The sequence below is a fragment of the Mustelus asterias genome, unplaced genomic scaffold, assembly GCF_964213995.1.
Source record: "Mustelus asterias unplaced genomic scaffold, sMusAst1.hap1.1 HAP1_SCAFFOLD_92, whole genome shotgun sequence".
Classification (NCBI taxonomy): domain Eukaryota; kingdom Metazoa; phylum Chordata; class Chondrichthyes; order Carcharhiniformes; family Triakidae; genus Mustelus; species Mustelus asterias.
In genome coordinates this window covers 778,478-800,644 of record NW_027590141.1, presented here as the reverse complement: position 1 = coordinate 800,644, position 22,167 = coordinate 778,478, and the positions used below count along the sequence as shown (strand labels likewise).

At 45.6% G+C, this 22,167-nt stretch overlaps 2 protein-coding genes and 1 pseudogene across 7 annotated transcripts in view; 1 reads left to right on the top strand and 2 right to left on the bottom strand.

Moving 5' to 3' along the window:
- The window catches only part of LOC144484110 (uncharacterized), a 162,904-nt pseudogene that overhangs the window by 115,731 nt on the left and 25,006 nt on the right, over window positions 1–22,167 (bottom strand).
- LOC144484122 (uncharacterized) overlaps window positions 5,122–22,167 on the top strand; it is a 64,913-nt gene continuing 47,867 nt past the window's right edge. The window contains exons 1-3 of the mRNA XM_078202672.1: window positions 5,122–5,442; window positions 9,965–10,072; window positions 11,625–12,061. Coding sequence (XP_078058798.1) covers window positions 5,122–5,442; window positions 9,965–10,072; window positions 11,625–12,061 — 866 coding nt within the window. The remainder of the gene's footprint in view (window positions 5,443–9,964; window positions 10,073–11,624; window positions 12,062–22,167) is intronic.
- LOC144484092 (uncharacterized) overlaps window positions 17,301–22,167 on the bottom strand; it is a 407,989-nt gene continuing 403,122 nt past the window's right edge. For 5 of the 6 annotated variants that reach the window (XM_078202633.1, XM_078202631.1, XM_078202630.1 and 2 more), the window contains exon 3: window positions 18,321–20,853. In XM_078202633.1, the coding sequence (XP_078058759.1) occupies window positions 19,880–20,749 (870 nt within the window). In that variant the 5' untranslated portion in view covers window positions 20,750–20,853 and the 3' untranslated portion in view covers window positions 18,321–19,879. Of the gene's footprint in view, window positions 18,131–18,320; window positions 20,854–22,167 lie in introns of those variants that run through there. The other variant, XR_013496059.1, reaches the window with a different exon arrangement.

The following is a 22,167-nucleotide window of genomic DNA, read 5'->3' as shown; positions in this document are numbered from 1 at the left end:
TTACTTTACATTCAGACTATCGCTCACCGGCTATTCACACCTCATCCAGAACATCTTTTGTGTCTTTCCTTGTTCAATTACCACTCGTTTTGGTCTTGGGCCGTGAAACATTTTGTCAGTTTGCAGATCTTTCATTTTGTTCTTCTCCACCTCCCTCTCTCAATTCTTCAGAGGTCAGTCTTTGACAAAGGGTCATCTGGACTCGAAACGTCAGCACTTTTCTCTCTTGACAAATGCCCGTGACCGCTGAAGTGCGTCATGGGCATTCAGCCTCTGATCTTTGGGTAAGCATTCTCCAAGGCGGCCTTCACGACACACGACAGCGCAGAGTCGCTGAGCAGAAACTGATAGCCAAGTTTCGCACACATGAGGACGGCCTAAACCGGGATGTTGGCTTTATGTCACACTATCAGTAAACCCCACAGCTTGCCTCCTGGACTTGCTGGCTGTCCTGTCTGGAGACAATACACATCTCTTTAACCTGTGCTTAATGCTCCCTCCACTCACATTGTCTGTATCTTTAAGAACTGGTTGGCTGTAGAGATTTGCATTCTAATCAGTATTCTGTAACTTGATTTTGTGTCTCTTTGCCCTGTTTGAGAGCAGATTTCCACTCCATCTGACGAAGGAGCAGCGCTCCAAAAGCTAATGGTATTTGCTATCAAATAAACCTGTTGGACTTTAACCTGGTGTTGTTAAAACTGTTACTCTAAATATATCCCCATCGCTCCGGGTGGGAGTGGAATTGATGATTTCTTGACTGTCTGTCTGCACTGCTGCCTCACAGTGCCAGGGACCCGGGTTCAATTCCCAGCTTGGGTCACTGTCTGTGTGGAGTCTGCACGTTCTCCCCGTGTCTGTGTGGGTTCCCTCCGGGTGCTCCGGTTTCCTCCCACCGTCTGAAAGATGTGCTATTTAGGTGCATTGACCCAAACAGGTGCTGGAGTGTGGCGACGAGGGGAATTTCACAGTAACTTCATTGCAGTGTTAATGTAAGCCTTACTTGTGACTAATAAATAAATTTAACTTTTAACTTTAATTTTGTGAACTCATAGAATCGTAGAATCTTACAGTGCAGAAGGAGGCCATTCAGCCCATCGAGTCTGCACCAACCACAATCCCACCCAGGCCCTATCCCCGTAACTCCACATATTTAACCTGCTAATCCTCCTGACACTAGGGTCAATTTTGCATGGCCAGTCAACCTAAGCAGCACATCTTTGGACTGTGGGAGGAAACCGGAGCACCCGGAGGAAACCCACGCAGACACGGGGAGAATGTGCAGACTCTGCACAGACAGTGACCCAAGCCAGGAATTGAACTCAGGTCCCTGGCGCTGTGAGGCAGGAGTGCTAACCACTGTGCCACCATGCTGCCCTCATCTCCTTGAACAAATAGTAAATTGTAGAGATTATAAAGTTTGAATTGTAATATCTAATGGTGTAAAATATCTGGGAGCAGAGTGGATGTGATAAAGGCTGGAATACAGACTGTGGGAATGAGGCTGAAACTGCTGTGCTCAGTGAATGGTTCTTATTGGAGGGAGGGATGTAGCGGGATCTTCCTTGTTACTCCACTTACAGGCCGATGTTTGAGGGTCTGCCGATAGCTGCGAGTGTCTCTCTCTTACAGGCCTTGAAATTTCAAAGGCCGGGGAATGCTGTACTGGGGCAAGTCCACAGGAGAGAGAGCGCTGAACCAGGCTCACCGTTTATACCTGACCGGTAACCTGATACTTATATCACACAGCCATCCCAAAACCGCCACCAAGGCCTGAGTGATTCTCTCCCTTGTCAGTGGGACAACGGCCACCCTGCACCCACTCCACTCGAGTAGGTCTCCAAGAGAGAGAACAGAGAGACTCTGTTCTTTATCTCCTGACCAGCAGTCTCCCTTGAGTGAGTGGGTTCGAATCGGTCAGATCACCCTCGGTTCTAGACTCCGGATTTATGGTAAGGGATATTGAAACTGTGACCTCGTCAGAGTGCACTGATGAGAGAACAAGAGGCAAGACGGACTCCAAATGAGTTTCAAAACTTACAGTGATTTATTTAACAATACAATCAACCTCTTCAATACCCCACCACACATGAATAAAACTTATACTTTATACTACACTATGGGAGAAATGCAAATGGGTACAATGTATTCCTGAACTTTAAAATTACAATACACCACCCCTCCCCTTGCCTCAACCTCTATCCTATCCTCGGGAGCTTCGCATGGTTGGCTGGGATACTCACAATTCTAAAAGGGTCGGCTTTGTGGTCGGCTCAAATGTCTTAGTGCAGGGTCGAAACTGAAGAGAGCTCGGTCCTGCTTGTCTGTGTCTCAGCTTGTGATTCTGGAAGAGAGCTTGGTTCTGCTTGTCTGTGTCACTGCTTGCGATTCTGGAAGAGAGCTTGGTTCTGCTTGTCTGCTTTTCAGCTTGCGATTCTGGAAGAGAGCTTGGTTCTGCTTGTCTGTGTCCCTGCTTGCGATTCTGTAAGAGAGCTTGGTTCTGCTTGTCTGTGTCACTGCTTGTGATTCTGGAAGAGAGCTTGGTCCTGCTTGTTTGACTCTCAGCTCAATGTATCAAAAACACCTTCCCTGCCCCCGTAGGTGATTTTCAAGGACAATGGGGCTTTCGATCACTGGCAGTTTCAGTTTAATTTCGTCAAGTCCACACACAAAAGGCTGGAACTGCCTTGACCCCCTGTGGGTCGTTATTTCAATGTCTTCTGTGGATGGGCCGATTTCTGTGGCCATGGACTCCCTGCTGGTCTGTTTACTGTCCTTTGTCCTTCTGATGATTCGATCACTGGTGTGTCTGCCTTTTTGGCCACTTACATATTCAGGGACCTCACACCTTTTTTTCTCTTAGCACAGTCCACAGGCAGGTTATGTTTGTCCTGCCGAGCCTTCTGGGAGGTTTTTATCAGCCAGCAGCCAGAGTTGGCCACTTTTAAACCATCCCCTACGGACAAGCCCTCCGTATACACAGGATCTGCTCGGATGAGGAGGATCGCAACAGACACCTCCAGATGCTGAAAGATGCCCTCATAAGAACAGGATATGGCGCTAGACTCATTGATCAACAGTTCCAACGCGCCACAGCGAAAAACCGCACCGACCTCCTCAGAAGACAAACACGGGACACAGTGGACAGAGTACCCTTCGTTGTCCAGTACTTCCCCGGAGCGGAGAAGCTACGGCATCTCCTCCGGAGCCTTCAACATGTCATTGATGAAGACGAACATCTCGCCAAGGCCATCCCCACACCCCCACTTCTTGCCTTCAAACAACCGCACAACCTCAAACAGACCATTGTCCGCAGCAAACTACCCAGCCTTCAGGAGAACAGTGACCAAGACACCACACAACCCTGCCACAGCAACCTCTGCAAGACGTGCCGGATCATCGACACAGATGCCATCATCTCACGTGAGAACACCATCCACCAGGTACACGGTACATACTCTTGCAACTCGGCCAACGTTGTCTACCTGATACGCTGCAAGAAAGGATGTCCCGAGGCATGGTACATTGGGGAAACTATGCAGACGCTGCGACAACGGATGAATGAACACCGCTCGACAATCACCAGGCAAGACTGTTCTCTTCCTGTTGGGGAGCACTTCAGCGGTCACGGGCATTCGGCCTCTGATATTCGGGTAAGCGTTCTCCAAGGCGGCCTTCGCGACACACGACAGCGCAGAGTCGCGGAGCAGAAACTGATAGCCAGGTTCCGCACACACAAGGACGGCCTCAACCGGGATATTGGGTTTATGTCACACTATTTCACATAAATATTTCTGCTTTTTTCCTCCTGAGTCTTTATCATGCGATCCTAGAATCAGAATTTATGTCACACTATTTGTAACTCCCACAGTTGCGTGGACCTGCAGAGTTTCACTGGCTGTCTTGTCTGGAGACAATACACATCTTTTTAGCCTGTCTTGATGCTCTCTCCACTCCCATTGTTTTGTTTCTTAAAGACTGGATTAGTTGTAAGTATTCGCATTCCAACCATTATTCATGTAAATTGAGTCTGTGTCTTATAAGTTCTGTTTGTGAACAGAATTCCCACTCACCTGAAGAAGGGGCTCAGAGCCTCGAAAGCTTGTGTGGCTTTTGCTACCAAATAAACCTGTTGGACTTTAACCTGGTGTTGTTAAACTTCTTACCACTTTTAAACTGGCAGGTTTCTCCTGAGTCCTTTTAAAATATGGAGGATTGCCCTGAAACTTACAGGGATGGGAGGAAGGAGAAAGGGATGGATGGTGAGAGGGAGGGATGAGTGAGGTGGATGGAGGGAGATGGGGGTGAATGTGAGAAGCTGAAGTTTACATTTGGAGAGGTTCCCAGTCTCTCTGATCAGCTGAACTGGGGAAGCTTTTGCGCAGACTGCACTGCTGCTGTTTCCCCTCCTATCCACCAGGGGTCGCTGTAGGCCTCCCAGCTGCTGCTCCGCCCAGTGTCACCACTTGCCCACTCCAGCCCCTCCAGTACACCTCCCGGGCCATTCTTGCCATCCTGCCAGGTCTCGGGTACTGAGGCCAGTAGTAAAGTTTATTTATGAGTCACAATAAGGTTTACATTCACACTGTAATGAAGTTACTGTGAAAATCCTCTGGTCGCCACACTCCGGCACCTGTTCGGGGACACTGAGGGAGAATTCAGCTTGGCCAATGCACCCTAACCAGCACATCTTTTGGACTGTGGGAGGAAACCGGAGCACCCGGAGGAAATCCACAGACACGTGGAAAATGTGCAAACTCCACACAGTGACCCAAGCCGGGAATCAAATCCAAACCCCTGGTGCTGTGAGGCAGCAGTGCTAACCACTGTGCCACTGTACCGCCCAGTGCTCTAAGGTTAAGTTTCTTCTTCAAACCGAAGAAGATTCAGTGTCACATCAGGATGGGGAAAAGGGAGTCCATTGGCTTCAGATGGATAATGGTAAAAGTTAATATCCCAATTTATTCACTTTATTCCTTCAAGCTGAGGTTTACAAAGTGAAAATTCCACTGTTTACAGCAGTGACTAAATAAGCAATGACACTCATCCTATATTTAAATTAGTCTGGAATACACCACAATTTCACACAGGTTAACATTTTTCAAGCATTTGGAACCCCAAATGTCTGCTGATGTGTCATCCAGAGCTGTGTTCCTGGCAGTTTGTGTCAGTAGCAGGCTGCCGTTACCATCCACTCTTGGGCAGGGTGAGGAGACAGCTCCGACACCGACCTCAGCTGGAATGGGAATTGAACCATACATTAGTCCGCAGGCCAGCAATGCTGCAGGAATTGCAAAGGGGCTGCACAGAGGTCCAGAATTAGAAGAGGGGGTTGTGAAGATGGAGGAAGCGTCTGCAAGACATGAGGACATTTTGGATTATCTCAAAATTACAGAATGCGGGAGACCAGTCAGGAATGTGTTGAAATTGTCAAGTCTGGCAGTAATGTGTGGATGTGGGATTCAGCAGCAGATGAAGGGCTGCACGGTGGAACAGTGGTTCGCACTGCTGCCTGACAGCAGTGGGTTTCTGTGTACGTTCTCCCTGTGTCTGAGTTTCCTCTGGGTGCTTCCGTTTCCTCCTACATTCCAAAGATGTGCAGGATAGGTGGATTGGCCATGTTAAATTATCCGTTAGCGTCCAAAGATGTGTAGGTTAGGGGGGGTTAGCAGGGTAAATGCACAAGGGTACAGGGCCCATCGAGTCTGCACCGACTCTCCAACAGAGCATCTTACCCAGGCCCTATCCCCGTAGCCCCACATATTTATCCCGCTATTCCACTGTGTTACTTATTCATCACAATAGGGACCAGAGTCTGAGGTTATAAATGGGTGAGTTTACTCCAATAGTAATTCTTTCGACATCTGACAAGTTTACAGCTATTAACATCCTGCCTATCAAATAGCTCCAGCCTACATATGAGAGGACCAACATTCAGAGCTTTCAAATCTTTATCCTGAAGTTACAAAACAGACTTTAGTCAACGGCCTGCTGATACATCGGCACATTCACACAGGGGTGGATTGGACTGTGATCTGTTTATTATTCATCTTTAGTTCAATACAGTTTCTGAGTGATTTAAATTTAAAACAAGGTCTGCAGGTGTGAAGATTTATTGACACATGAATGAGAGATGCTGTGGGGTATTCTACAAGTCCAACAGGGCTGATTTACATCAGAAAAACTCCAACTATCAGTATAAACGTAATTTAGTTGTGATGTAATTAACAGCAGCAATAACAGCAGAATCACACCCCTGTGATCACTGGTGAACTCGCTGGTGTCTCACCAGGTTGTGTGACTGGGTGAATCTCTTTCCACACATGGAACAAGTGAACGGCTTCTCCTCACTGTGAACCTGTTGGTGTCTCAGCAGAGTGGATGACCGGGTGAATCCTTTCCCACACTCAGTGCAGGTGAACGATCTCTCCTCAGTGTGATTTCGCTGGTGTGCGAGCAGAAGTTTTCTGCTTTTAAAGCTCTTCACACAGTCAGAACATCTGAACGGTCTCTCATTTGTGTGAACAAGTTGGTGTGAAGTGAGAGAGGATAAACAATTGAATCTCTTCCCACACACAGGGCAGGTGACCGGCCTCTCCCCAGTGTGAATTCGCTGGTGTACAGTGAGGTCGCCTGATCGCCTGAAGCCAGTCCCGCAGTGAGAACACGTGAATGGTCTCTCGTCAGAGTGAACACGTTGATGGTGACGTAGTTCCTCAGAACTTTTATAGCCCTTCCCACAGTCTGGACATTTAAACCGTCTCTCTTCACTGTGAACTCGTTGGTGTTTCTGCAGGTTGGATGATCGGTTAATCCCCTTCCCACATTCAGAGCAGGTGAATGGCCTCTCTCCAGTGTGAATGCGCTCATGTGCCACAAGATGGAATGATGTCCTGAACCCCTTCTGGCAGTGGGAACAGCTGAACAGTGTGGAACTGGTGTGAATGTACTGGTGCTCCCGCAGTGTGCATCGAGTTTTAAAATTCTTTCCACACTCAGTGCATTAAAACTCTCTCCTGACGGTGTGAACTCGCTGGTGTCTCTGCAGGGCAGAGAAATCTGTGAATCCCTTCCCACACACGGAGCAGGTGAAAGGCCTCTCCCCTGTGTGAATGTGTCGCTGTATCAGCAGGGCCGATGACTGAGTAAATCCTTTTCCACATTCAGAGCAGGTGAACTGCCTCTCCCTGCTGTGAATGCGCTGGTGTATCAACAGGCCAGCTGTCTGAGTGAATCCCTTCCCACACACAGAGCAGTTAAAAGTTCTCTCTCCAGTGTGAGTGTGTTAGTGATTTTCCAGGTCAACTGGATAATTGAATCCTTTCCCACAGTCTCCACATTTATACGGTCTCTCCCTGGTGTGACTGCGCTTGTGACTCTACAGGCCAGATGATTGGTTGAAGTCTTGTCCACACACAGAACACATGTATGGTTTCTCCCCTCTGTGAACGGTGCTTCTTTCTTCCATGTTGAAAGGCCGATGATGTTTAGATCCTGATGAATCGAGACACTCTGTCAGATCTTGATGTGATCCTTGATTTACAATTTTCTGTAATTCCTCACCTTCCAATCCCCTGAAAAATGAATTGAAAACAGAAAGAGGGAAACATGAGAGACAAGCCATTAAAACACAAAATACGAAATTCAGCTGAACTAATTTGGTAAACTGTGGAATTGGGACTAGGAAATAGTGGATATGAAAGCTGCTGGATTGTGACAAAGACTCAAACTGTTCACCAATGCACTGAGGGAAAGGAACCCTCCACCTCTTCAGAGCCTACAACAAGAATCCAGCCTTTATGCAAAAGAGGAAAAGATCAGGAGGAAGGTGACGGAGAGAGACTTTATGCATCAGCAACTCAACCAGGATTTTGGCAGAATCTCCTCAACCCACAATCTTCCCCACCTGGAAGTACCAGAGCAGCTGGGACGTGGGAAAACCACACAACTTCCCGACTTGGACAAATATCACTGTCCCTTCAATGTGACTGGGTTAAAATTCTAATACTCTTGCATTGTGGGAGCACCTTTACTATACGGACTGCAGAGGTTCAAGAAGAAGGCCAACTATCACCATCACAAAGGACAATTGGTGATTGGTAACATATCACTGTCTGTGATAGTAATTCAGGACAAATACCTGGGCCTTGTCAGTAATGTCTACTTCCAAAGAATTTTTTATTTTTTTGCAAATCTGTATGAAACCTGCAAGTTCATATGTTCATAAGATATAGGAGCAGAATTAGGCCATTCGGCCCCTTGAGTCCACTCCACCATTCAATCATGGCTGATATGCTTCTCATCCCCATTTTCCTGCCTTCTCCCATAACCTTTCAACCCATAACCAATTAAAAATCTGTCCAACTCCTCCTTAAATTACTCACTGCCCAGCATCCACCGCACTTTGGGGCAACAGATGAAAGGAAAACAAGGAAACAAAACCAATGACCGCTACAATCCAGGAGGACAAGGACAGTGGACAGATGGGAAAGCCATCACCTGGAAGTCCCCTTCCAAACCACTCAGCATCTTGACTTTGAAATATGTCACTGTTCCTTTACTGTCATTGGATCAAAATCCTGGAATTCCCTCACTAACAACACTGTGGATGTACCTACGCCACATAGACTGCAGCGATTCAAGAAGGCAGCTCACCACCACCTTTTCAAAGGCAGTTAAGGATGGGCAATAAATGCTCGTCTAGCCAACGACTAGAATCAATTGAACGATTTTTAAAATGACTTGGAATATCCATGAGAAAACAATCCTGACAGTTACTCAAATAAATACTTCACTCAGTCACACCAGCTTCTGAGTTTATATTTGACTGAAGTGGTTGGATTTTGCTGTTGTTTGTGGAAAACTTTGGGGCATTTGCGCAGTCCATTACACAAACTAGCCTCCCATCCATTGTCTCCATCTACACTTCCCGCTGCCTCGGAAAAGCAGCCAACATAATCGAGAATGTCACACACCCCGGACATACTCTCTTCAACCTTCTTCCGCCAAGAAAAAGGTACAAAAGTCTGAGATCATGTGCCAACCGATTCAAGAACACCTTCTTCCCTGCTACCATCAGACTTCTGAATAACCTAATTCTCATTAATTTGATCTTCCTCTACAGCCTAACTGTGACTGTAATACTACATTCTGCACTCTCTCCTTTCCTTCCCTATGTACAGTATGCTTTGTCTGTATAGTGCACAAGGAATAATGCTTTTCACTGTCCACTAATACATGTGACAATAATAAATCAAATCAAAAAAGAACCACACGCACTCCGGACACCCTCTCTTCCACCTTCTTCCATCAGGAAAAAGGATGCAAAAGTCTTGAGATCATTTTCCAACTGACTCAAAAACAGCTTAATCCCTGCTGCCATCAGACTTTTGAATGGAGCTGCCTTATATATTGTTTTGCTACACCGTGGATATGTCTGTAACACTACATTCTGTACTCTTTTCTTTCCTTCTCTCCTATCCGCTCGATGAATGGAATGCTTTGTCTGTACAGTGCGCAAGAAATAATAATTTTCACTGTAAACCATAACGTGACAATAATAAATCAAAATAATCCACCAGTTCCCACTTCTGTTCTTTCTGATGAGTGAAGGATCTGTGCACAGCTTTTTCGACCCTCCTCCCAATCTCCACATCACAGCAAAAAGATCACCAGTCAACAATAACGACTTTCAATGACGGAGGATTTACCCAGCATTCGCCGCGGTGGTGAATGTCCCATATTTACACGAGAGGAAGGCACTGCGCAGGTGCAGTATCACCAGTATTGGCGCATGCGCAGTCAGTCATGGCGATGGGGTGCGTCTCTCTTTTTGTCTCTTTGCCACGGGAAAGGAAGCGGAAACTCCGAGGGAGCGATGGAGCCGGCTCTGGAGAAGAAGAGTTTCTAAACACCTGGTGGGCGCTCAAACCCTGATTGAGACTCTGCGCTTCCGTGTTTGCAGCTCCGGATCTTTTTCCGCCCGAGGCCCAATTTCAGGTTAACGGCCGCCATCTTGGATCAGCGAGAGGCGCATGCGCCAGGGTCTTCGTGGCGCAACAGTGAGGGCGGGGTTTAGATTTTACAGTTCCCACCGGGTCCTAGTTTCCAGCACATCAGAGTTATAATTATTTATTCGTGTCAGAAGTAGGTTTACATTGACACGACAATGAAGTTACTGTGAAAATCCCCTAGTCGCCGCACTCCGGCGCCTGCTCGGGTCCACTGAGAGAGAATTTAGCATGGCCAGTGCACCTAACCAGCACATCTTTCGGACTGTGGGAGGAAACCTGAGCACCTGAAGGAAACCCACACAGACACAGGGATAATGTGCAAACTCTACACAGACAGTGACCCAATCCGGGAACTGAAGCCAGGTCTAACCACTGTGTCACCGTGCCTCCCAGCAAACTGGGCAACAAGTGTCTAAACAGTTTCACCCGCTCCCAGCCTGCAGCTGATGTTTGCAGGAGTCCATGAACCATGTACATATTCAGTGTGAGAGGTTGCAGTTCCTGAAGGAGCTGCTTCTCCACTTTTAGTTACACTTCTATTCTGCCCCATGCGCCTAATGATTAGCTGCCCATGTGGAGGAGGCTTGGGAGGTCAGAGGGTCTTTTCCTGGACCTGCTCTTGGGGCTGATTAAAACAGTGATTTGTAGATCAGCATGGGGTAACTAGGCTGTTGGCCTCTCTTCCATGGTCTTGTCCATGCTCTTGTGGTCCTGAAGAAGTGTGCAGTGTCGACTGGAACACTCGATACCTTCCACAACTCAGGGTACAGAGTGTCTCATAGACACTGGAAACAAAGTTCTGGTTTAGTTGAGATGGAAGTTTGACTGGACCACAAGATTGGGGAAACAAGAGAGAAAATAATATTCCATAGAAACTAGAATTGTCTGTTCTGACTTTCTATCTTGTGGTGACAATGATACTGACTCTGTCAATGTCTTTTACAAGGTCCACGAGGGCGATGAATTGCAGATGGGAAACCGAAACCAAACATTACATCAAGATCTGATAGAGTCCCTCAGTTCATCAGGACCTGAATATCATCAACCTTGAAATGTGGAAGGAGAAATGTTTTTCTATTTTGGCGGCGAGGAAAGATTTCAAACATCAGTGTGACTGGAAAAGCACCAAGACATACACACACACCCGAGTGAGAGTGTTCCAGTAAACTGACTGTGGAAAGAGCTTTAACCAGTTACACAGCCTGATTTTAAAAAAAAAATCTCAGTAATCACAGCAGAGAGCCAAAGGATGAGAAGATCTTGGAGCAGAATTAGGCCATTGGGCCCATTGAGTCTGCTCCACTATTCACTGATCTGAGATAATCCTGAACTCCACTTTCCTGCCTGATCCCCATGACTCTTGATTCCCTTACTGAGAAATAATACACAAGTTCTTTATGTGGACAAGGCTTGAACAGATTGTTTAACCTTGACGGACACAAGGACACCCGCACCATGGAGAAACCATGGAAATGTGGGGACTGTGGGAAGGGATTCAGTTACCCATCATTGCTGGAAATACATCGCCGCAGTCACACTGGGGAGAGACCATTCACCTGCTCTGTGTGCAGGAAGGGATTCATTCAGTCATTCCACCTGCTGACCCACCAGCAAGTTCACATTGAAGAGAGGCTTTTTAACCACTCTGACAGCGATAACAACTCTAAAAGCTCTGAGGACCTGGTCAAGCACCAGATTGTTCTCATTGCGAGACAGTTCAGTTGCTCTCATTGTGGGAAGCTGTTTAAACGATCACAGAACCTCATTGAACACGAACGCACTCACACTGGGGAGAGGCCATTCATCTGCTGTGTGTGTGGGAAGGGATTCACACGATCATCCCACCTCGCTACACACCGATTGGTTCACACTGATAACAGACCTTTCAAATGTACTGAATGTGAGAAGAGTTATAAAACCACAAGTGATCTGCTGATACACCAGCGAGTTCACAGTGAGGAGAGGCCATTCAGATGTACAGTGTGTGGGAAGGGATTCACTCTGTTATCCAGCCTCCAGAAACACCAGCGAGTTCACACTGGGGAGAGGTCGTTCACCTGCTCCTTGTGTGGAAAAGGATTCATTTATTTAACCAGCCTCAGATCACACCAACTTGTTCACTCGGATAAGAAACCTTTCAAATGTTCTGAATGTGAGAAGAGCTTTAAGACCTCAAGTATTCTGCTGAGACACCAACAAGTTCACTCCGGGGAGAGACCGTTCACCTGCTCTGACTGTGGAAAGGGATTCACTCGTTCATCCAACCTGCAAACACACCAGCACATTCACACCGGGGAGAAACCGTTCTTGCTCTGAGTGTGGGAAGGGATTTTCTCACTCATCCCACCTGCTGAGACACCAACACACTCACAATGGAGAGAGACCATTCACCTTCTCTGAGTGCGAGATGGGATTCACTCAGTCAACCCACCTTCTAACACACCAGCAAATTGACAAGTGTCTGGAGGAATTGGATTCTGCTGTTATTGCTGCTGTTAATCACATCCAGGACTGAACAGTCTTCATTCTGACAGTTGGGGTGTGTTTTTGCTGATGTTAGTGATCGCTATAACTGGGCTGGAGTTTATTACTCTGGATAAATGTCAAATTAACTAATATTGTTTAAGACACAAAGCTGAGACCTTCATTTCTCCAGGATAAGAAAAGATTAATCAATGTCTTGTTACCAATTGCTGCATTTTTGTGGCCTTTTCTCCTTTCTAACTCTGGATTATTTCAGTTCTCAGACCTTCAGTTACTCTCCTGGGCAGGTCCCAGCTCCCCACACCTTCCAGAGTGTCTTTCCTGGCCTTGGAATCCATGGAAGGCATCAGTAACACATCCGCGATCACCAAAGACAAATCACAGTTGTTTGCACTGATCCACTTCTTTCCCCAGTCATTGAGGATGGTGATGTTTGTGGAGCTTTCTCTCTCTGTGATTTGTTTAATTGTCCCCCACCATTCACGACTGGATGTGGGGGGACTGCAGCTTTGATCTGATCCGTTGTTTGTGGGATCGCTTGGCCCTGCCTGGAAGATGCTGCTTCTGCTGTTTAGCATGCTTATAGTCCCGTTTTATAGAGTCACCAGATTGGAATCTCAGTTTTAGGGTGCCTAGTGCTGCTCCTGACTTGTTCTCCTACACTCCATCTTGAACTAGGGGAGGTGATGACTTGGTGGTATTATTGCTGAACTATTAATCCAGAAACTCAGCTAATGATTTGGGGACCGGGTTTCGAATCCTGCCACATCAGTTGGTGGAATTTGAATTCAATGAAAAAAATCTGGAATTAAGAATTTATTGATGACCATAAAACCATTGTTGATTATCATAAAAAACCCATCTGGTTCACTAATGCCCTTCAGGGAAGGAAATCTGCTCTCCTTACCCGGTCTGGCCTACATGTGACTCCCTCTGAAATGGCTTCGCAAGTCACTCAGTTCAAGGGCAACAAGGGCTGGGCCATAAATGCTGGCCATCCAGCAATACCCATTTCCCACGAATGAATAAAAAAGAATTTCAAGTTGAGGACTCCCAGGAAGACTCACTTGCAGTGTACACCTCTGTGCTGCTCCCTCTACTCAGGTCTGAACTGCTGGTAGGACAGCACATTTTGGCAGGAAGAATAAAAGGCAAGCAGATTATCTAAATGGTGAGAGATTGTCGAGCTCTGAGATGCAGAGGGATCTGAGTGTTCTAGAGATTGAATAAACTGGGATTGTTCTCCCTGGAAAGACCGAGGCTGAGGCGCGACCTGATAGACGTTTATAAAATTATGAGGGGTGTGGATAGGGTGAACAGTTGGGAGCTTTTTCCCAGGGCAGAAATGACAATTACAAGAGGGCACAAGTTCAAGATAAGGGGGAAAGGTTCAGTGGAGATGTTGGGGGAAGGTTTTTTACACAGAGGGTGGTGGGGGCCTGGAATGCACTGCCAAGTGAGGTGGTTGAGGCAGATACGTTAGCAACATTTAAGATTTATCTTGATAAACACATGAACAGCCGGGGAATAGAGGGATATAAGCGGTTGGTCTCGATAGGACAATGTGATCAGCGTAGACCAAAGGGCCTGTTCCTGTTCTTTGCATGAATCACAAAAAGCTGGTCAGCAGGTAAAGCAAATAATTAGGAAAACTATCATTTCTGAGGGGAATTGATGACATAAATATGGAGGTTATGCTTCAGTTATCCAGAGCACCAGTGAGACCACATCTGGAGTACGGTGTACAGGATTGGTCATCTTGTTTCAGCAACGATGTAAATACATTGGAAGCAGTCGATTGACCAGACTAATGCCAGAAATGTGTGGATTATGGGTAAAGCTTGGACAGGCTAGGTTTGTGTCTGCTGGAGTTTAGAAGAATAAGATAAATTTGATCGAAACATAGAAGAAACAAGAAGGGTCTTGACAGGTTGATGTGGAAAGGATGTAGTGGAAAGGATCTTGTGTGAGAATCTAGAGCTAGAGGTCCCTGTTTAAAAATAAGGGTTCACACATTTAAAACGGAGATGAGGTGAAATATTTTCTTTCAGAGGGTCATGAGCCTCTGGAACGCTCTTCTGAAAAGGCGGTGGAAGCAGAGTCTTTGAATATTTTTAAGGCAGATGTAGATAGATTCTTGGCAAGCAAGTGGGTGATAGATTATTGGGGGTAGGCAGGATGCAGATTTAAAGTTACTATCAGATCAGCCCTGATCTGATTAAATGGTGGAGCAGACTCAAGGGGCCAAATAGCCGAATCCTGCTCCTTGTTCCTGTGAGACATTGGCAGTAAGATATGATTCAAAGTATGACTGTGTCAGCCTGTTGCTTGACTGGACTGTTTGACTGTAGGAACGGTCATATTTAATAGTTTGTAGCTTAGTTATGCGTAATGATCAAGTAATTGAAGTTTATTAATCAATTAACCTGATGTGATATTCTGCTGAATTGTAATATATTCGTATCATGTAACTGGCTTTGTCTGTAACTGCATCCTTATTTGACAAGTGAAATACATCACATGACCCTAGGCCAGTGTAAAGCTACACTTTTATACTTTAATTACAGAGTCCTGTGGATCCCATCAACTCTGGATGAGCTAAGGTCTGGAACTGTTAATTCCTCTGCCATTGACAATAACAGTTATACTTGAGTTAGAGGCCATATTGTGTGAAGAAACCAGCTGTGAAGTTTTAAACCTTCAGCACTGTCGTAAATTAATGTATCCTTTTAACTTGTAATATCTTAAAAGAAGCAATCACTTTCCTTCACACTATATAACTATCATTGGTTTGAAAAATTAAAGGTTTCAGTTTAATTTTCGTAGCGCAGTAGTTATTCTGACTCATTAGTTTTGAACATTTATCAATTGAATGTATCATACTGTATTTGTGTTTCCTGCTACCTCACCTTTTACACACTGATTTGATGCCCACTTTCTTTGGATTTCAGATCTGAAGTAACTTTGTAATTTCTGTATTAGTTTAAGGCTGTGTGTCACTTTGTGTCCTTTTAATTAACTGTGTTCCAAGCTCTGGCAACCACTACAAAAACCAGCAAGGACTTTCTTTAACCAAAATATACTGATAGTCACCTGCCCCAATGAGAACTCTACAGGATTTCTACACATCAATGAGACATTTGAGACAATGAACCCAAATGTTAACCATTAGGATTTGACACCATAAACTTGCTTTTCTCAATTAAGTGACAAAGAAGATGTCTTTAGGCCTCCATTATCTCAGTACAAAGCCATAAAATTTAATGAAATCACAGAAAAGGCATGTGGGGCAAACTCTGAAAGTAACTGACACATTAGAGGGCCAGTCGGGAGATTGCAGGAAATGGTCAGTAGATGACCATCACCATTAAGAAACCAATCAGAAACTGATTACACACCACTGACATCAATCAGGGACTGATCATGGTGAACCAGAGTTCAGGAACACCATTGATCGTGCACAGGAGCTGTGTCTAGAAAGGGTTCATAAGCATCAGCTTTCAGCTGCCCAGTTCACAGCTCAGAGAAGCTGAGCAGGAAGAAGATAGACAACAGTCAATAGAACAAGAAACAGTGCCGCAGTCGGCTGGAAGTTGTGAGCCAGCGTTACAAAGTGAACTGACTGCTTCCACTGTCTTTGTTAAGTTTTGCATTTTGTACTTATGTGATTAACTTAGTAAATTCTGTAAAGCTTGTAACAAGATTTGCACCCAGTATGGTCCTGTAGCTAGTTGTAAATGAAAGTCCCTTTTAGATCAGCTCTCCCAACTAAAGCCAACAATTGTAATTGACTTTAAGTCTTACATTTAAGTTGAGGTGAACCCACGTCTTTCAGAAAATCTCTGCCAACTTTGGCACAAGCCTCCAGCTGTTAGCCAGGAATTCTTTACAGGATTAACTTGGGAATAGTGTGCTGTTATCATTTCTGGAACCGAGGTCAATGCGGGGTGGTCAGTCTGGTTTTATCATTGACTCTTCTGTAGCAATTTGACACAACTGAATAGCTTGCTCAGGATAGAGAGCTCTGAATCTAGGGTATTGCCTCTGTTCTGCAGACAAGTAACTATACTCTGTCTACTATTGCAGTGCTGTAATAAAGTCAGTTAAAGACAATCTGTTGTTGGGAGTTTGATTATCTGATGTATGAAACCACAAGATTCAATATTTAGAGTCAACAAGATGAACAAGGAAACACATCAGGGCCCAAAACTACAGCTGGATATTCACAGGAGAAAGTCTGTTACCCAACATCTTGAGTGGACAGAACAGAGAAAGGTCCCAACTGTAAGAAACCCTCCAAACATTTGTAAATATATTTCAAATGTTGACAGGTCCCAATCCCCAGTTTCCATTAAATTGAAATCAATGAAAGATCTGAGACAGACAGATGGGTTGAAAGCAGTGCAGGGCCCACATGTACTGAGAAACCAAATCCAGGGACCACTTACACCGAGACACCAAATCCAGGCAGCATTTGCGCTTTGATGTTGATTTATCAGGTAGAAGTTGTTTGCAATAAATCCCCAATTTTAAATTAAATCTACAAGATTTAACTATCTGGCCAGAATGAACATTCTAATTGGTAAATTCAAAAGATTTATTAACCATTAAAAGGTAGAAAGGTAACAAGTTAGAAAGATAAAAAGCAAAGTTTGAATCAACAGTGATTGACAGGAGGAGGAGAAAGCTCATCTTTAACAATAAAACAGACGTCTCACAACTTTCACGGTTGATCAGGCCAAAGAAGTGAAATGATAATCAGACAAGGTGGATAACATGTTAACAGAATGGTGACTCAAACCTTTATTTTTACCCCTTCAACTCACATTTCCTTAACTCAGATTAGCCACAGTATTGAATGATAATTGATTAACTTAATTGTCTGATTGGCCCCTGACACCTCCGAGCATCTCCTGATGTCTGAGTACAAAGGTCTCCTGAATAAATGAGACAACTTGGGTAAGGTCCCATTCATTCCCCAACTTAATGTAACTTGTCAAAGCCATAAATGTTTTGTGAGCTCGACCTTATCTTTCTAGATTGGCTGGAAAACATAATTTGACAGTTCTCATGATTTATGACCAGTGTACGTAAAATCATATTTATTATAATAAAACATTACAAACTTGTGTTACAGGTTATTTTTAACACACTCAATGAGTGCCTTATTCGAGTCTTTACGTCGCTTGTTGACGTTTTTGTCAACCTCTAGTGGAACCACAGTCGAGGTCCCACCGATCTAAATTGAGGAACGTGAGCTGAGGTCAGCTGATGGTCACAAAGTATGCCGTCCATAAGTCATCCCAGATCTAACTGGGCCTAATGAGCCAAGTTGTCGGTACCCATTGAACCATGCTCCACCATAACTGGGGGTGGAATTTGGAATATTGCAAACATGCCAGATTAAGTATATTGAATTAAGGGACAATTTCGTGTCACCAATCGGCCAACATACCCGTTTTTGGAATGTGGGAGGAAACCGGAGAACCCGGAGAAAACCCACGCAACCACAGGGAGAATGTGCAAACTCCCACAGGCATTGACCCAAACCGTGGATACGATTCAGGCCTCTGTATCTGCACAGCACAGCAAACAGTGGTTGTCACTGAGCTGACGTGTTGCCCATTGGTCACCTGCAGATGTAAAAGGTCATGATGTGGAGATGCCGGCGTTGGACTGGGGTAAACACAGTAAGAAGTTTAACAACACCAGGTTAAAGTCCAACAGGTTTATTTGGTAGCAAAAGCCACACTTTTGCTACCAAATAAACCTGTTGGACTTTAACCTGGTGTTGTTAAACTTCTTACGATGTAAAAGGTGCCTTTAATAAACATAAGCATAAACATACAGACAACGAGCCAAACATACAATGATGGAGTGTTCCATACAAGTCCATATGGCCTCCTGGCAGGCTGCGAGCCCCATGGTCTGACAAGCTCCAAGCTTGTATTGCGGTAGTAATCATCTCTCACCTGTCATTGAAGATCCCCAACAGCTCCAACGTGAGTGACAGGGTGAGTCTTGAAATTTGTTGGGCGAATGACTGGTATCTCTTTATTCCCAGGTACGTCATGAGGCTGTTGTTCTTCTCCAGCCATTTTCCCCTGGCGCCAACAACAAATCCCAAGAAACGGGGATCCAGGCATCCAGTTAACTTTTCAACTTCAGGTCCAAGATGTTGGTACTTCATGCACTTTTCATTCCACGTCTTTTCCAGACTGCCGCAATTGTCCTCAAAACGAACTGTCACATCCACCACTGCAACCCTTTGATCCTTCTCCCTCTTGAAGATGATGTCTGGCTTCCAGAGGGTACCGTTTTTGCCAATGAGTCTTGGTTCGAGGTAAGATGTCCAGCCGTATTTTCCAACATAATTGCGCAGCTGTTCCAAGATCGTATTATGGCGTTTGATCCTGCGGTTCTTTACAAATGGGCAGAAGCCAGAAATATGACCGAGAGTTTCACATCTTCGACAGGTTTTTGTGGCAAAGGGTTGCCCTCTTGACAGGGTCACCCTCGCGGGATACAGATTACATCTTAACAGGTTATTAATGTAACGATGAGATTTAAGTTGGTCCGCAGCCTTCATCCAACTGTTTGATATCTTATCATGATTGTAATAGTGTATACCAATGACTTGACAGGTTAGCCGTCTCCATTTGTCGAATTCCCAATCTCTCCAACCCGCATACTTGTTTTGTGGTTTGCTGGAATCTGCCTCTTCCGCACCAATCATTGGTATCGCAGCCCTGATCATATCCATCTCCTCATTGCTGCTCTCTTCTGGAGTTGGCATGAAGTCCTCGATTTCCCTCAGTGCCTTGAGAGATCTCAGATCTTCGATGTTTTCGCCAATGTTCTGCTCACAGAACCGGAAGGAAGCCCGAATGACTCGGTCTGACCAGTCTGACAAGTACATCTATTGATTAAGTGCTGATTCTTCAATTGTCTCAGAATGAAGGTTCTTCACTTCACCAATATGAGGATGTTAACCCGAGGGTCCCGTCTGCTTGCTCAGGCAGAGGTGAAAGATCACACGGCTTCTATTTGGAAGGAGAGCAGGGAGCTCACCCTGCTGAGACCAATATTACCCCTCACCCAATCTCACTGCAAACAGAACACTGCTCATTATCACATTGTTGATGTGGTTTACCCCGCTGAGACCAATATTACCCCTCACCCAATCTCACTGAAAACAGGTCACTGCCCCTAACCACATTGATGTTTGTGGAGGCTGACTGTACAGAGATGTCCTGAGGTTTCTGTCGACTCCAGCCCAGTTACTGTACTTTGCAGCAACATCATCAACACTTCCCCAATGTCAGAATGAACAAGGTTCAGTCCTGAATCTGATGAACAACAGCAGAATCAGAGCAGAGCCGTCATCTGTGAACTCGCTGGTGTTTCACCAGATTGGATGATTCGGTAAATCTCTTCCCGCACTCGGAGCAGGTGAACGGCCTCTCCCCAGTGTGAATGCGCTGGTGTGTCAGCAGGTGGGATGATCGTGCAAATCCCTTTCCACACTCGGAGCAGGTGAACGGCCTCACCTCAGTGTGAATTTGTTGATGCGTCAGCAGGTTGGAGGACTGAGCGAATCCCTTCCCACACTCAGAGCAGATGAATGGCTTCTCCCCAGTGTGAATTCGCTGGTGTGCAGTGAGATGAGATGATCGCCTGAACCCAGTCCCACAGTGAGAGCACTGGAACGGTCTCTCCTCAGTGTGAACAAGCTGATGGGACATCAGTTCACCAGAACTTTTAAAGCACCTCCCACACTCTGGACACTTAAAAGGTCTCTTGTCAGTGTGAACTCGTTGGTGTGTCTGAAGGTGGGTTGCTGTCCTGAAACTCTTCCCACACTGTGAGCAGCTGAACAGTGTGTACTCGGTGTGAATGCGCTGGTGTTCCCTCAGTCCGTGTGGGCTTTTAAAGCTCTTCTCACACTTGGAGCATTGAAACTCTCTCTTGTCAGTGTGAACTTGCTGGTGTTTCAGCAGGTGGGATGAGCGAGTGAATCCGTTTCCACACACCGAGCAGGTGAACGGCCTCTCCCCGGTGTGGAGTCGCTCATGCAGCTGAAGGCAGATGAACTGAGCGAATCTCTTCCCACATACGGAACAAATGAACGGCCTCTCCCCGGTGTGTCTGCGTCGATGAATTTCCAGCTCAGATGGGGATCTGAATCCCTTCCCACAGTCCACACATTTCCACCGCTTCTCCCTGGTGTGAACGGTGCTTTTTGCTTCCATGTTCAAAGGCCGATGATATTCAAGTCCTGATGAATCGAGTGACTCCGTCAGATTTTGATGTGATGTTTGGTTTGACTTTCCTGATCGTGAACCTTTCAAATATTCTGTAAAATGAATTTAAGACAGAATCAAGGAAATGTAAAAGAGAACCCACAAAAACACAAAGTGAGGTTGTGAAATTGAGCAAAATTAATCTTGTAATTTGTGGGGCCAGCGCTAGGAAAAAGTGACCCTGAAAACTGCTGGTTTCTCATAAAAACCCAACTGGTTCACTAATGTTCTTTAGAGAAGGGAACCTGCCACCCAGTCGAGGCTTACACAAGACTCTGGCTTCCATGGGAGGAGAGAGAGATGTGAAGGAGAGGGTAAAAGAGATGAACTTCATAGATCCGTAACTGAATTTGAATTTCGAAAGAATCTCCCAAACCCATAACTCCACCCACAGAAAGATAAGAGCAGCTGATGCCTGGAAAAACCATCACCTCCAAGACACACACCAGCGAGTTCAGACTGGGGAGAGACCAGACTCCTGCTCCACATGTGAGAAAGGTACAATCGATCATCTAATCGGCTGACACACCGGCGAGTTCAGCAGTGATTACTGGGATTGGATTCTGCTGTTGTTGCTGCTGTTAATCCAAGACTGAACTCTGTTCATTCTGATAGTTTGAACATAAGAAATAGGAGCAGGAGTAGGCCATCTAGCCCCTCGAGCCTGCCCCGCCATTCAATAATATCATGGCTGATCTGAAGTGGATCAGTTCCACTTACCCGCCTGATACCTGTTGGGTTTGTTTCTGTTGATGTTTACAATCTCTGGATGTTTAATATTCTGGAACTTGGCTTGTTTTACCTTGTGACCCTTACTCTTCCAATAAAGTATCTTTCTTTGGTCTATAGCAAATAGTGATTTACTTGTAATTTTTTTCAACTGAATCAGAGCAGAGGAATAACCTCTCCCCAGTGTGAATTTGCTGGTGTACTGTGAGGTGAGATAATCGCCTGAACTCAATCCCAAAGTGAGAGCACCTGAACAGTCTCTCGTCAGTGTGGACACATTGAGAGGATATCACTTCCCTCGAACTTTTACAGCTCTTCTCGTAGTCTGGGTAATTAACAAAATCACTCAAGTGTGAACACGTTTGTGTGTCATATGGTGGGATGACTGAATGAATCCCTTTCCATCTCTGGAGCATTTGAACAATCTCCCCCCAGCGTGACTATGTCAGTGAGCCAACAGGTTGGATGATGGAGTGAAATCAGTCCAATACACAGAGCCGGTGAACGGCCTCTCCCCGGTGCCCGATGAGCTTCCAGCTCAGACGGGTAACTGAATCCCTGATCACTATCCTCACTCTTCCATGGTTCCTCCCCAGGATGTTTATATTTGTAGCTCCTGAGGCCAGATGATCAACTGA